The sequence below is a fragment of the Cottoperca gobio genome, chromosome 12, assembly GCF_900634415.1.
Source record: "Cottoperca gobio chromosome 12, fCotGob3.1, whole genome shotgun sequence".
Taxonomy (NCBI): Eukaryota; Metazoa; Chordata; class Actinopteri; order Perciformes; family Bovichtidae; genus Cottoperca; species Cottoperca gobio.
The window spans coordinates 11,005,984-11,020,022 of NC_041366.1; the positions used below are offsets into that span (position 1 = coordinate 11,005,984).

Here is a 14,039-nt window from a genome sequence, read left to right on the forward strand (position 1 = left end):
CTAATTCTCTCTAGGTGTTTTGTGATCCACATATTCACTTGAGGGACTTTTTCCATAATTTGAGTATGAGTTGTTATGCTGCTATAAACCCAAAGGAAACAAAGTGTTGTTGAGAAGCAGTCAATTTACTTTATTTTCCATAGGCTATATTGATGAAGATCCTGGATATTTCAGTCCAAGGGCTTTTTATTTCATACAAACTGTGGGTTTAAGTGGCTTCTTGGAAATTATATTTGATGCAGAGAGGGAAAACATTGGGGAACATTTTTATTCACTTTCAAAAGTATCAGGCCATATATCATAATGTGAATATATTGTACGTTTTCGGCCGAGACCTGTGTTTTCCACTTTATTATTATTATTTTTATATTATTACGCAGACATTCAGAGACTGGCAATCCATTGTTAACCTGTTTAAAGTTGCCTCTTTGATTTCATGGGGTGAATTAAGAGTGATTAAGTACATTTTTTTTAATGTTTCTCCGTGTCACAACAGTTCCCTCCCTCCCTTAATTCTCTCCCCCCAAATGTCATTCAACACATTTAATTGAGGTAAAAGTCTAACATTTATTGAATACATTTAACTAAAATAAAAACAAATGCTTCGGGACTACAATTCATGAAAAGAAGTTGTCCCACCCCTACGAACTGATTGATGAACAAATCATTTGATTTAGGCAAAAATTAGGTAAATGTTAGTGATTTTTCCAGCTAGTTTATCCAGCTAGTCAATGAACATTTTGGTGAATGATTAGGGGTCCACACACATGAATAGGTTGGGAGCCACTAATCTTGAGCATACACAATGGTTCTTTATTGCATAATGGATCATTTTCAATGTCCCAATTTCCATAAAATCATGCAAATAAAAACAACCTACAAAAAAACAAAAAATACACTACAATCGTGGTGCCACTGTTTCCCACAGCATCTGAAGGCAACAGTTTACTGAGAGATTAACAAACAGGGCACAGGAGGTCGACGTGAGACGTGATGACGTTGTAAAACCGGTTTAAATAACAATGGTTTACACACCGTCAGAGATGTGCTGATAAAAACGGATAATCTCATTTTAATGCTGTAGAGTTTATACTTCAACTAATAATTAAGGAATAATGATAAATTAATTAATCATCAAACACATATTTGCTAGTAATTAAGATAGTGGTTGAGGGAGAAAGTTGATGAGCATTTAACAGTTATGTATTACACAAACATATCATGTATAAACTCTTTCTATTGTTGCCTATGCTGCCTATTTACTCCATTGTGCTTTGCCAAACACAGCACAAAGGGAAAATGGCAGCTGTTTGTTTGCTTATAAGACCGAACCAAACAAAGGCTAAAATTCAAAAGAAACAAAAACTTTTGGATGGCCACCATCACTTGACAGAAGCTGTTTCTGTCAAAATGGACTACTGCCAGTGGAATATATCTTGTGTATCAACACTGAATACTAGTGGTATAAATGTTGTATAAACATGGCTCATTTATCATGTGGGAAATATCTATCATTCACTTTGAAGTTACTTAAAATGACTATTATCGACTACATGACCACCAGGATCTTCATACACTCTGTTTAATAATGTATTTTATTTTTTATAAATGTTCGTATGTGAATCATTGGTGCGTGGCCTCTCTGAATACTTCACATTAAAGTAAACTAAATGAGCTTAATGAGTAGAGAAGTAATATGTAAATAATTTATATTGTTGTTACTCCATCCTTTATATTACTTTTTTTTTTTACTGAAGTAAAATACAGTGAAATAGTTTACAGTTCCAGATTTGAGTATTTTAATAGAAAAAAATATTCCTGAGCTGATATATTCCACATCCGCTGAACATTTAGAGTAATGTAAACCTATAATTCAGGAAAGAGGTAAAATGTTTGATAATTGTGATCATTTATTGATGAGACTGCCTCAGCTCACAGTCAGAAACTAAATACAGAGACGATGTGAAACAGAAAAAGGAGCCATGTCATGCATCTTTTTTGGCACTTGACTTTCAGCCAGTGATCAACAAAAGCCAGAAAACAGCTGAAAATTAAATAGCATGAAAAATGAGAAAAGAAACGGTTCTCTGCTTCTTGTCCACAGTCCTTTTCTCTGTGTGAACTTTAAAACACACACAGTCCTGAGGTATACGGGTTGGCAAACGCTTCATACAGGCATAAAAAAAAAAAAACAGTCATGTTGGATTAAGACTTAAAATGAACTCAGCAGCATCAGGAACACGTTCACTGTTAAATCATAAAGGAAAACATAAACTCACATTTAATGTACCACAAAGACAAAAATCATGCAACAAATTATTAGTGAGAATGAAGTGAATATGCACCAACCAATCTTTATGGATCGTTTCATAAAGTGATTTACACATAATGCCCAGAATATGGTTTAGTTGTAGAGAGACGAGACAACTGTATCTATTATACTTTGGAAACAATGTTCATGATTCAATTGGCTCCGTTTTGTTTTTGTTTGTTTTTTAATAACCCTGTAGAGTTTTCCTTTTATTTTAAGGTGGCTAAAAACGTTGCACCATTGCACAATATAAACGGGATGATAAATGACACGCATACAAATGTATCTGCCATAGACGATCATACCTGTGTTTCAAAGTGCATAGACCCACCTGTGATGCTGCATCTGGAAACTAAAGCAGTTACATGTAGACTTCAGCTGCAAGAAAACCAGCTTTGGTCATTTTTGCAAGGTTTGTTTTAAGATGGCATGAATAATTACAATTTAATAATGACTACAGTTATTTGTAGGTTAGGGGAAAAAAGTAGCATAAAGCCTGAAAAATCCAAACCTAAGATCCTACAGACTTTTCATTTTTAATTCCTTGCATGATGTGACTGTGTGAAGACAGGAGGGTTTCATTGGAGAGCAATGATCTTATAACACACCTTGCACACACGCCCACACAGGAAATGCAGAACACACACACACACACACACACACACACATACAAACCTTTCATCAAATGGGTCAACCTAGCGAACTGCATTCACGCTTCAAATTCCCTGAAGTTGCTTTCTAGTACAAAATAAAAAATAAACTTTCCAAATTGGCCCCAGCTAATCTCCTTCATCTACTAACAATATATTACTGAGAAGCTACGGCAGCTAACACCACCTAGTGGCCATGCAAGGCTCCATTCACCGTCACTGAATATTTACCAGTGGTTGTTGAAGTGAAAAGGTGCACTCTACGTTAAAAACAAACTGCATTGCATAAAAACCTAGCCGAGTATATTTTCACCGTATCTATGTTTTCCTCTAGTGAGGCCATTTTAAATTCTAGTTAATGTTTTACGTCATTAGCATCACAAACACCTTGTATGTGCCTACAATAGCAACACTACAGGCATCTTCACTTTCAGCTTTGGGCCTCAGTGTAAAAGCCCCACTTTGACTCCCTGTCTAATAAATGTAGAACCATCTTTAGGTTTCAAAGTCAAGACGGGATAACAATGTGGCCGTCACACTGCTTTGCTCTCCTCCATCAGTTGTAAACATGCAGGCTGGGTCAGTTAGGACTCCATGTAGGGCAGTGTGGAGCTCTGAGGCACACGCCATTCAGAAACTGATGAGAGATCAGTGTTAGGAAACTTGGCTGCTCAGGGATCAGCAGTGGTCAAGGCTTTGCGTCTGGTGCACTGTTAGAGTTTGTGGTTTGAGAGGAATCTGCTGAACGCGCTTCAGTTCTGTCTTTCTCTGCGGCCTTTGTGCAGAACTGCCGCTGCTGTGGCTCTTCCTTCTCTTCTTCCTTAAGAAACACCCCCTGTTTCTCCAAGACAAACTCCAAGGTGTGCCCTCTGGCTGCTCCGTCCTCCAGCTCCCCCTCCTCTGCCAGACGGAGTTTGATGTTCATGCCGACAGGTTTGTCCGTCTTATCTGTACAATGAGGAGGAGAGCCAATGATATGCAGCATTAGAACAACATCTGAGAGAGGAACTAAGATTTGACATTTGATGTACTGTTGTTATCTGGAATTGAAGTTCCCCTTCTATCAATCAATGCAAGTTGTAAGTTAAAGTTGTAAAGTATTGAAAAACAGCCCAACACATTGTTGGTCCATGGTTTATTTGTTGACAATATCAAAAATGTAGAATATCGCAAAGCCTGGTCCTTTAATCTTGCTCTCCTGCTCCTCATTAGGGTTTAATCCCAGTAGATGGAATTCCCAAGATAGTGCGCTTCAGCTCCTGGGACATATGAATCCCTTTTCCTCACCGTGTCCTAGCTGCCTCTCCTTGGGCAGCAGCAGCACATCTACATTGTGATTTTCCTCCAGAGCTGCTGTGAGCACGGCCCCCTCCTGGCTGAACAGGAAGACCAAAGGCAGAGTGAGGTCTTCAGTGGAGTCGCCATCTCCAACCATCTGGAAGAGGGGAGTATCCTCGCTATTACTTCCCTCACGGTGGTCTGAGAAAGAGAATAAGGGAGGAATTGGAATGATTTCATTTCTTTGGGAGGTCCAGCATTTGAGCTTTGAGGAGGACTTTAAGAGTTTCATCGCACTCACCTATAAAGATGATTCCTATGGCTCCTGTTTCCTGCAGCCGACGAGCCTTTATGGCGAACATGCAGTCCCCACGCAATGCCAGAGCGATATGCCCTTTAAGCTCCACAGCGTTGTCTATTGGCCCACAGGCAGAGTAGGGAGAGGCTTTCACTATGCTGCCCTTCACCTGTGGCACAAGAGTGTGTTATTGTAAACTGTTGTGTTAAAGAGATGTGCAGATAAAACTAAACAGGAACGACCTGTAATGTAAGTCTAAGAGTAAATGTTTTGGCCTTGGTTCTCTTTGACAGCAACTGTGGTGATAAGCAGTACATTTGAGTTTGTTTTGGATCTCACGTCCCAGAGATACAAACAGTGTGTGCAGCTGCTGATCAGGAATGTTGCCACAGATACAGACAGTCATATTGTAAATGCAAGGGCTCTCATCAGTGGGCCATAGGCTCAATCCCCATCGTGTTACCTCATTCGGCGAAAGATGGTGACATAACAGACATTTATTTATATGGAAATCTGTCACTTCTATAATTAATCACTGTGCTGAAAGGTTAGTGATGTCATAACATTTATTATCATTAAACACCTGTTCCTTATAAAAGTGGTCATGAAATATTGAGTCATTTTTGCATGTGGAATATATATACACATGTGTCTGCATGACGAGAGACACGTGATCAAAACAGTTGTTGTTGAACCATGTCATGCAAGACTCATTTCCGTGTGAATGGACAATTTCTTTATCTCTCATCTTATTGTCACATTAGAAGCTCACCCCGTGCTCCTGCTTGGTGAGGTCCATCCCAAACTTGGCAGGTCCCGCTGTGAGGACTGTCCTACCCAGAAATGGGGGGGAGATGAGCTGAACAACATGAGGCACCACCTCCTCCTCCTCTGATGTGTGGCTCACCTCTGCCACAAGTTTTACCCGGTACACTCCTCTATGCTCCTGAAAAGGGATAAATATTAAGAAAACTTGGTCATTTAAATTAATTGTTTTCTCATAATGCCACGAGTCACGAAGTTTGGTTATAATGTTATGCTTAACGGATGATACTGTATATTATAGGAACGTTTTTTACTTTTTAGATTTAAAACCGTACATTTACCCAATTTTCAATCCATTAACGTTGTTCTTCATAAAAATAAAAGCCTTAGCCTTTAATACATCTGCAACTGCATGAGTGCTCATATGAGAGCTACTTTATGCATTTTTAAGAGAAATATCCTGTGTTGCATAATGCAAATGCTCAAAATAAAATGAATGACTCAGTTCCTCTAGTTGTAGAAATGTCTGTTTTAAATGGAATCAAAGGGACTCTTTCTGTTTAGGAGGTCATCGGGACAAAGTTGGGAACTAGTGCAAACCATTTAATTGCGTAAAGTTTTGGAGGTCTAGACAGGCAGAACTTCATGTCAGAAGTATAAAGTAACTGAAATACCTTCCGACTCCCGGTGTCTCCTACCATGACCTCGTTCAGCGGAGTGAGAGAAATGCCCATGCTTTTCAAGAACTCTACTGGCTCCATCCCGTTATCATGGAGCGGTAGTTCAATTTCCCTGTAAAGTACAAACACACCCAAGTTAAAACTCTTAAGTATTCATAGTAAACATGCTTTACCCAGGATTTCACTCTAACATCAACACACCTGACAGGTGAGGGGTGGAAGGCTCGTCCCACCCCGGTGAGGTACTTGTAGTTGTCCCGGATGGTTTTGGCAAACGAGGGGTTGTTGGGGAACAACGTCTCCATGCTGGGGCAGGAGTGTGTGAACAGATCTTCTTCTTGAGCAACAGGAACTGCCTCCTGAAGCACAGCACCAACAGTTGAACCAGCAACACTTTTCAGCTCAACTCATAGTTAGTTGATAATATGTCCCAAACAACAAACAGTGGGAATTATGGCAATAAATAATCATTTCTATTTACTAACTAGTGTCACTGTTTAATAATCATTTCAAAACACAGTTCAAATATCCTAATGCCGTATGTGTTTGAAGGTTTTCTCAGCTTGTGTAAATCAGAGATTCAGAATTATAAATGGCTGTATAGTGTTTGTGGGAAAGTGAGCGCTCTCACCGTGGCGTTGCCTTGACAGGGAGGCTGGGTGGTGGAGAGAGATACGGGGAGAAGGTGAGCCTCCGTGGTGAAGATGTAGTCGTCAATATCGATGGGCAGCTGGCTCTTCTCCGAAAACAGCAGGTACAGGTATTTAAACATCTCAGCCAGAAAGAACGAGTCCATCCTACACACACAGAAACAACACATGTTATCACACATACATAAGAAATCATTGGAGTTGCCATTACAACAGTTCATTCATCAACAGAAAGGTTTTACCACCCACTAAGGCTACTTGTGAAACATGTCAGTGTGTGTAATGACATTTTGTATACCTGTCTTCATGGGTCCCAGTGCGGACATCCTGCACAGCAGCGAACCCGCAAGGCACCCTGGCATAAGCATTGAGCTTTTCCACGATGGACTGTCCCACTCTGAGGTAGTAGGGGTCGCCAGTGGCCTGCAGAGATCAAAATATAACCTTGACCACACATCTAATAAAAACCTTTGTTTATAAAGTACAAGAGTGGGGTAGTTTTTATTATTTTGATGACTTATAACAGACCACAAGTTTCCAATTTTTTAGAGAAAAGGTCATTATAGTTTGTCTATGACCCTTTCCTGTCACCTTATAGAGGTAGTAGGTGCTTTCGGCAAACTCTGGTCTCAGTAGGTGTTGGCCCCAGTGAACTCTAAACTCTGTAGTGAATGCCTGCGGGGAGATTAGGCAAAGAAAGCAAAAGACGTTAGCGACTCTGGCTTCTTAATGAACAGATTAAGATAAACAATGGGACAAAGAAGATTAGCCACAAGACATTTCCAGTTATTATTTCTTAACTTGGTGTAATGTCATGACTTGTAATATATATTATAGCATCATATACCTCAAACTGTGACGAGCGTCAACTCCAGTATGAATGTCATACTGTAACATGCTGAGTATTAGGGTGCGATGATATGACAATATATCAAGTGGTAAAGATTGTGTTATACTATTTCTACTCAGATAGTTATCCCTTCGATACTTCTCCTTCTATGGCAGTATTGGGTTTTCAGGTTTTTTGCATCATCATGAATTCTCCTTAATAGATTTAATAGAAAGGCAACAGCAGACATTCCCATCTGAGTGTTTTGAGCTCTTGTCTTGAGTGTGATACATTGTTGCCTCTATAGTATGCCTACTATATCCCATTAAAGAAAAAAGAAGAAAAGGAGCAGAGATCCTTTACCTCCGGAAGGAACTTGTGCTGTTTGGTGACTTGGTAAAGCATTTCATGAGTCTCAATAGCTGGTTTCAGATCTCCTCTCAATACCTGTGTGAAAAATAAATGTCACTCCAGAGACACGTGTGCAACAAGTTCTACGCCCCCTTCTATGATTTAATGGTGGTAAATATGATTAATGGAGGATCTCTGACCTGTAAGCCGGGGAAGAACGCCAGGAGAGAGTCCATCCAGCTGCGCACGCTCACAGTGGGGTTGTGCATGTGCACATTGAGCAGCAGGGGAGGCTGACTGATGTACTTCATAATGGCACTGTAGTGCTGTTACAGAAAAACATCATAAAGTATATATTAGAAAACACTGACAAATGTCTTTAATATGAACTAAATGGCCAGCGGTGGGCCAATTATGCGTCAGCAGGGAGTACAATACAGCAAGTGCCAAATGTTAGGGTACAGATATGTCTGTGGGCACACAGTGATGGACGACTTACAACGTTGAACCTCTCCAGAAAAACATTGTCTCCTAGAAGTATGTAGGCCTTCATCAGATATTCATAGTAGGAGTCGATACCAGCACCGACTCCACTTTCTGTAAACACACAAGTGAGAAGATCATGGTTGATGATGGTACTGTCTGTTCCACATATCCATATTCCACATTCTGAATATGACAATATTCTCAATTTGATACGGGTGATGAAAACAGCATATTCTGAATGTTGCGTTTTCTGATTAATTCATGTGGGATATGCTGATATTATTGAGGAGCTTTCTTTATGCGGCCCATTCGGAATATCTATTTCTAATCTCAATTGTGGTTTTTACCGCAGTTTAGGACACACAGCCTCTTTCCTGTTTGCAGTCAGCTGTGCTTTGTACACAATTAGCCAGCAGTGTGTAAGGCTGGGGTAGAGATGCATGCACTTTTAAACATTAGGAAAGACTTGGATATCAACATGTTTTTGGATAAGCGCAAATATGGCAAGGCCAACCTTTTTAAGAAGGTGGTTGATGGAATGAAAGAGGGAGGCTGTGTGCGCCATCGGCTCTACGTAAGCCGGAAATATTAGTGGAATATTTATTTTCATTAGCCGTGTAATAAGCTTAGTAGGAATATTGTCATTTTTGGGCTAAAATCTAAATATTTTGTGCACGTAAAAGTAGTCAATGTTCTAGTTTTCAACTCTTGTCTACACTAAAGTTTTCCCTCACCCCTCCGGACCCATTCTTCATTGTGGATGTTGATGACTGTCCCCACCAAGTTACTTCCCCTCTGTCTCCTCTGCCAGAGGACATCCAGAGCTTTCCTTGCATGTTCCTGTAAAACAATAAGAAGTGTTATATCTTTCAAATGTGTCTGGTAAAAACATTCACATCTTTCATATATGATTTCATCTTTCAACATCAGTTATAGAGAGATTTCATTTCTAAGAAAACGACTATACTCTGCTTTTATGTCTCAGATTCCACAGAAAAGGTGTATTACAAAACAAAACAAACATTAAGAAAAAGCCTCATCTGTAGAGAGGCAGAGGGTAATACCTCAAACACAGACTCTCCTGACAGCCTGCTGAGAGCAGCAAACTCGAGGATCATTGTTCCAGCACACGCTGTGCAGGTGTCCGATTCCGTGCCTGTGCGCGAAAGTGGGTTTAGGACTCCATACCGCAGATTCACCTGGAAAGCCATAAAATTAAACATTAATCTTGTCACTTGTAGTTTCTGTCTACTTTGGGTTGTTGAAATAAATGTGCTAAAATAAAAATGTATTTGTTCCTCTGTGGTGCACTGACTGTGAGGAACTATTATTTCAGGGCTGAAGGCTGTCTGCTCCATCTGTGTATGATGCATCTGAAATAATACCTGTGATATTTAACAATACAATAAGAAATACCTTAGGGTAGGGAAGGCCACTTGTGGTGTTAAAGGCAGGCAGTAATCGATGGCCCAGCTCTTTGGCCATGTGTAGGAGCTCATCGCGATACCACTGCATCCTCTCCCCACGCTGCTGTAGCAGGTCAGCCATCACGTGGGCTCCCAAAAGCCCTCTGAGGAGAAGAAAGAAGAAAGATTTTCTTTTAAAAATGCAATATTATACAGAAAGTTTGGGGTGGATAGGTCGAGATACTTTATACAGCAGGACACTTCTGTCTAGTAAGAGTAATATGCTGTACTGATGTCGTCTAATTATACATTCAGAAGAATTATCCAATATATTCAGTCAGATGTTTTTGTAACAACTAATGGATCAAAAAAAAAGAGCATAAAAGTAGATGTAGAGTACAACAGTAAGTAAATCATAGACATGTTTCATACCCTAAAACTCTGATGTTGGTCTCAAACACAGACACCACCACATCGTTGTCCAGACGCACATCCGTCACGGTCTTCTTCACTGCATCCTCAAACTCATCAAGCTTGTTTAACACCTGCTCACACACACCGACAGGAACAAATACATCTACCGTCAAAATAAGGAGGGATTAACCCTAACCCTAACAGCCTGAAAACAAAAGCATGGCGAGAAAAAAGAAGAAGACTCAAACTCATTTTATGCTTTTAAACAAAGGAAGAACTCACCACCAGGGTATCAAGGGTGTCAATCAGTGTGAGAGAAAACCTGCAGAAAAGGTGGGAGACATGTTATGATGAGAGCCTCTGGCACAGCGGAGCTGGTGTCCCACTTCACAATTGATCCAGTTACATTTTAATGAACCACAGACTGTTAAATGTCAAATCTGTTGAAGAAACTGTGAAATACATTATACAACATGCGTGGTGCATAATGGATGTATTGTACTGCAAGTCCATGACTTGCAGTATTATTGCTGTCTTGTAAATGTAATTGACTTAAACTAGCCTCTAATTCATGTATTCCTGAAAACTGGGTCAGATACTCCATGTTGAATTAAATCTTTTTGGAACAGCATGGTAATATAAAAAATAAATGAGGCCATGTCTTATTTAAAGATGCAAAATACTTTCTATAAAGAGATTACATTACATAAATATCACATTTTGTGTAAAATCTATATTCCCTTCCATATTTGCTGCCATGTATTCTGGACTTAGCAGTTATTTAATAACAGTAATGCTAAATAATTAACTAACAAACTATATCTTCCTTTAATTGATTGAATAGAATTGTTAGAACAATGCATACTAATGTAAATCCAAAGCAACAAATCAAAGGATTTTTATTCTGTGCTTAATGCTTTATTTTAAGGTATACCATAGAAAGTGATAAAGAGATATAGTATGCCAAACTGTTTATATTAGACTTTTAAAAGTGTGCATATAGCTTTGGTCTAAAACTGATGGATTAAAAATACATGGCTTGTTTGTTTGAGGAACTATAGCTGAACTTACTTCCCCAAAGAGTCATCTATGTCCCCTCTGTTGGGCTCCTGGCCACGGACTCTCCCCCTGCAGCTTAGCGGCATCAGCTCATCTGCTGGATAAGCATATTTCTGCAACACAAACAACAGTTACTGTCTTCAAGTGACAGAAAGGTGTCATTAAGGAAAGATGGCTGGGAGGGTTGAGGGAAAAGAAACTAGCAGCTTGAAGCGAAATGCCTTACACAACTGCTGGACCCCTAGAGGAAGAGGGTTGTTTTCACCATTTTCTCCAAAATGTACTAGCTACCGATTCCAGCTATTCAAGGATTGAGGTGGCTTGAATTAATTATGGCTCTGAAGTCTGAGTACTAGAGCCCAACCAAGAAATCAGCCAGTCAAATATAAGTCACAAAAAATAACAGTAAAGAAATGCCAAAGATTTGTTTGAGGTAAAACAAGTGGTATTTACATTGCAAAGTGTGTACACCAGGGAGCACTGAGCAGTTTAATAATCAAATGTAAATACCTTTGTCCTAATTATTTGAAATAAAGATGTTAACGAGGTCTTTATCAACAACGTTTGTTTGTGTTATAAAGAATTATATTGGCTTCAGCTTTTCATAATTTCCCTCTTACAATTAGTCAGATTATAACGAAAGTTAACACCTTACCATGTAACTGCCGTAAGCGTGATCAAACATTTCAATAATCTGGTCCCTGCAAGAGAATAAGTAAAAATATAAATAAATCAAATATGAAAATGACACAAACACTGTAATAGTTTTACAATATTGCAGATATGTTCACAGCCACTCATTCACAAACACATCTAAAAAGCGTTATACATGTCTGTGCTTCTTTACCTGATAACAGTCTTCTCCTCTAGGGTCATACTCTGGCTCTCTTGACATTTCGCCCAGCCCAGAAGACTGGCGATAAGTAGGGTCTTCAGCAACATCCCAGTGCCAGAAGTGTGGACTAGTCCCCTACACCGTTGATTTCCAGTTCTCCTCGTGGAGTTTCCCGTTAAGCTTTGATATGGACAAACAAACTATTGTCCTCTGCCCAACGCCCACACAAAGTCAAACAGTCAAGCATGTACAGCTGTCCTCCTTCAAAGCCCAGATCATCCTCATTTAGGTAGAGAGTCGGCTGTAGAGTTTTGACTAACGTCGATAGACGTTAGCTACCTCCCAGTCCCATTTCCATAAGTCCACTGTGGTTGTTCTGTAGCTGATCCAGTTTTGTTATGACCACCACATGCCCACAGTACACTTCAGCTGACCGTATCCATGTAAACAATAGAGGCAGCGAGCTACAGCTGAGCCTCGATAAACAATGACTGTTTACGTTATCCTGTCAAGAAAAACGACTGGCCACGAAACACGGGCTAATTAAATCAAGTCCAAACAAGGATGACAGCAGACTTAAAATATATTAATTGAAGAATAAAAAAGACAGTATAGCTAACGCTTACTAGCAATCACAGTGCTGGGAGGATCCCTGTTGCTAGCCAGCTAACAAGTTGCTAACTAGTTTGCCGTCAGCAATGCTAGTTAGTTAGCTATCAAGCTTAAAAGCGTAATAAAGAAAGGAACCTCAAAATGATCTTGTTCTAAAAACAAATGGCTCCCTTGCATTGTAAACTGGCTGTCATACAGTTAAATTGTCGATGACACGTCGGCCGTACAGTAGCCTGACGTCGGGTAACGAGCTGTCAAAGAATGGGCAGGGGCAGGCTGTTTCGCTACCAGGCTGCGGGGGCTGTGGTTTATTGGAGACAATCCTGCCCTGAGTTTCACATCTCAGGCAGCTTTACTACCACGGGGGCTAATGCGAAGTCTCCACTTCAGCAAGTGTAACTCTTCAAGTGGTTTATTATATGGCTATAGAAGGTTCAGATCAGGTTGATGCTAATGATCGCAGTCTGACAATGTAAAGACGTCAAACTGAGTTCAGGCAGGGAAAAAGTTCCCCTGGCAGGCTGACTCAGGGCATATTTTCACAATATATAGGACTGACACGCATCACAAGGTGGGTGGAGACTTGTGTGTAAATCACAAGGTAAGTGAGGTAAGGTAAGGTAAGTAGTGGTTAAATAACACTAACTCATTATATATATATATATATATATATATATATATATATATATATATATATATATATATATATATATATATATATATATATATATATTCAGAATTTGTTTTATTTGTATATATATATATATATATATATATATATACATATATATATATATATATTCAGAATTTGTTTTATTTGGATATATAAAGATTAATATATAAGTATATATATATATATATATATATATATATATATATATATATATATATATATATATATATATATATATATATATATACTATATATATATATATATATACTATTATATATATATATATATATTTTTTTTTTTATTTATCATTATATAACCAAATAAAACTAATTATGAAAACGAAAAAAAGATGTCTTTCACTTAATACCCTACAAAGTATTGCCCTAACTCTACTCAAAATATCAGTTGGACACCACAACACCATAAACCAGCAGCAGATAAACAGAACAAGACATTTCTAATTTTTCCAAAAAAAATTCAAAGATTAATAAATTAACCCAAACCTTTTATGTATTTTATCGTATCTAATTAGCTATGTAAATGACCGTGTTATACTTGACTAAATGTTTACATTCATGAATATTATTTCGTACTTTTAACGTAAAACCTGAAAACATGTGCATACCAGCTGAAAACTAGCTTTTTTCTGGCCCGTACATCTGTAGTCTCTATAATTTGCCACAAGATGTCGCAGCTTCCCCTCTCCCCTCATTATTTCACATCCATACCTCACCTGGATTT

General features: G+C 38.9%; 1 protein-coding gene across 1 annotated transcript; it reads right to left on the bottom strand.

Moving 5' to 3' along the window:
* Positions 1-792: 792 nt before the first annotated feature.
* On the bottom strand, positions 793-12,878 carry LOC115016892 (ER degradation-enhancing alpha-mannosidase-like protein 3). Its single transcript, XM_029444975.1, has 20 exons — positions 12,025-12,878; positions 11,833-11,878; positions 11,190-11,290; positions 10,401-10,440; positions 10,137-10,249; positions 9,715-9,868; positions 9,363-9,497; positions 9,033-9,138; positions 8,312-8,409; positions 8,013-8,138; positions 7,825-7,908; positions 7,224-7,307; positions 6,931-7,055; positions 6,614-6,779; positions 6,184-6,341; positions 5,977-6,094; positions 5,310-5,483; positions 4,541-4,706; positions 4,249-4,440; positions 793-3,909 (listed from the first exon to the last, which is right to left on the bottom strand). Exons 1-20 carry the CDS (start codon positions 12,117-12,119, stop codon positions 3,650-3,652), a joined length of 2,541 nt encoding a protein of 846 aa, XP_029300835.1. The 5' UTR covers positions 12,120-12,878; the 3' UTR covers positions 793-3,649.
* Positions 12,879-14,039: the final 1,161 nt, after the last annotated feature.

Coding starts and splice junctions, on each gene's coding strand:
- LOC115016892 (XM_029444975.1), bottom strand. CDS start 12,119: ATGTTGCTGAAGACCCTACTTATCGCCAGTCTTCTGGGCTGGGCGAAA. Junction 4,707..5,309: donor TCACCAAGCAGGAGCACGGG/GTGAGCTTCTAA, acceptor CTTGTGCCACAG/GTGAAGGGCAGCATAGTGAA. Junction 4,441..4,540: donor CATAGGAATCATCTTTATAG/GTGAGTGCGATG, acceptor TCTCTTTCTCAG/ACCACCGTGAGGGAAGTAAT.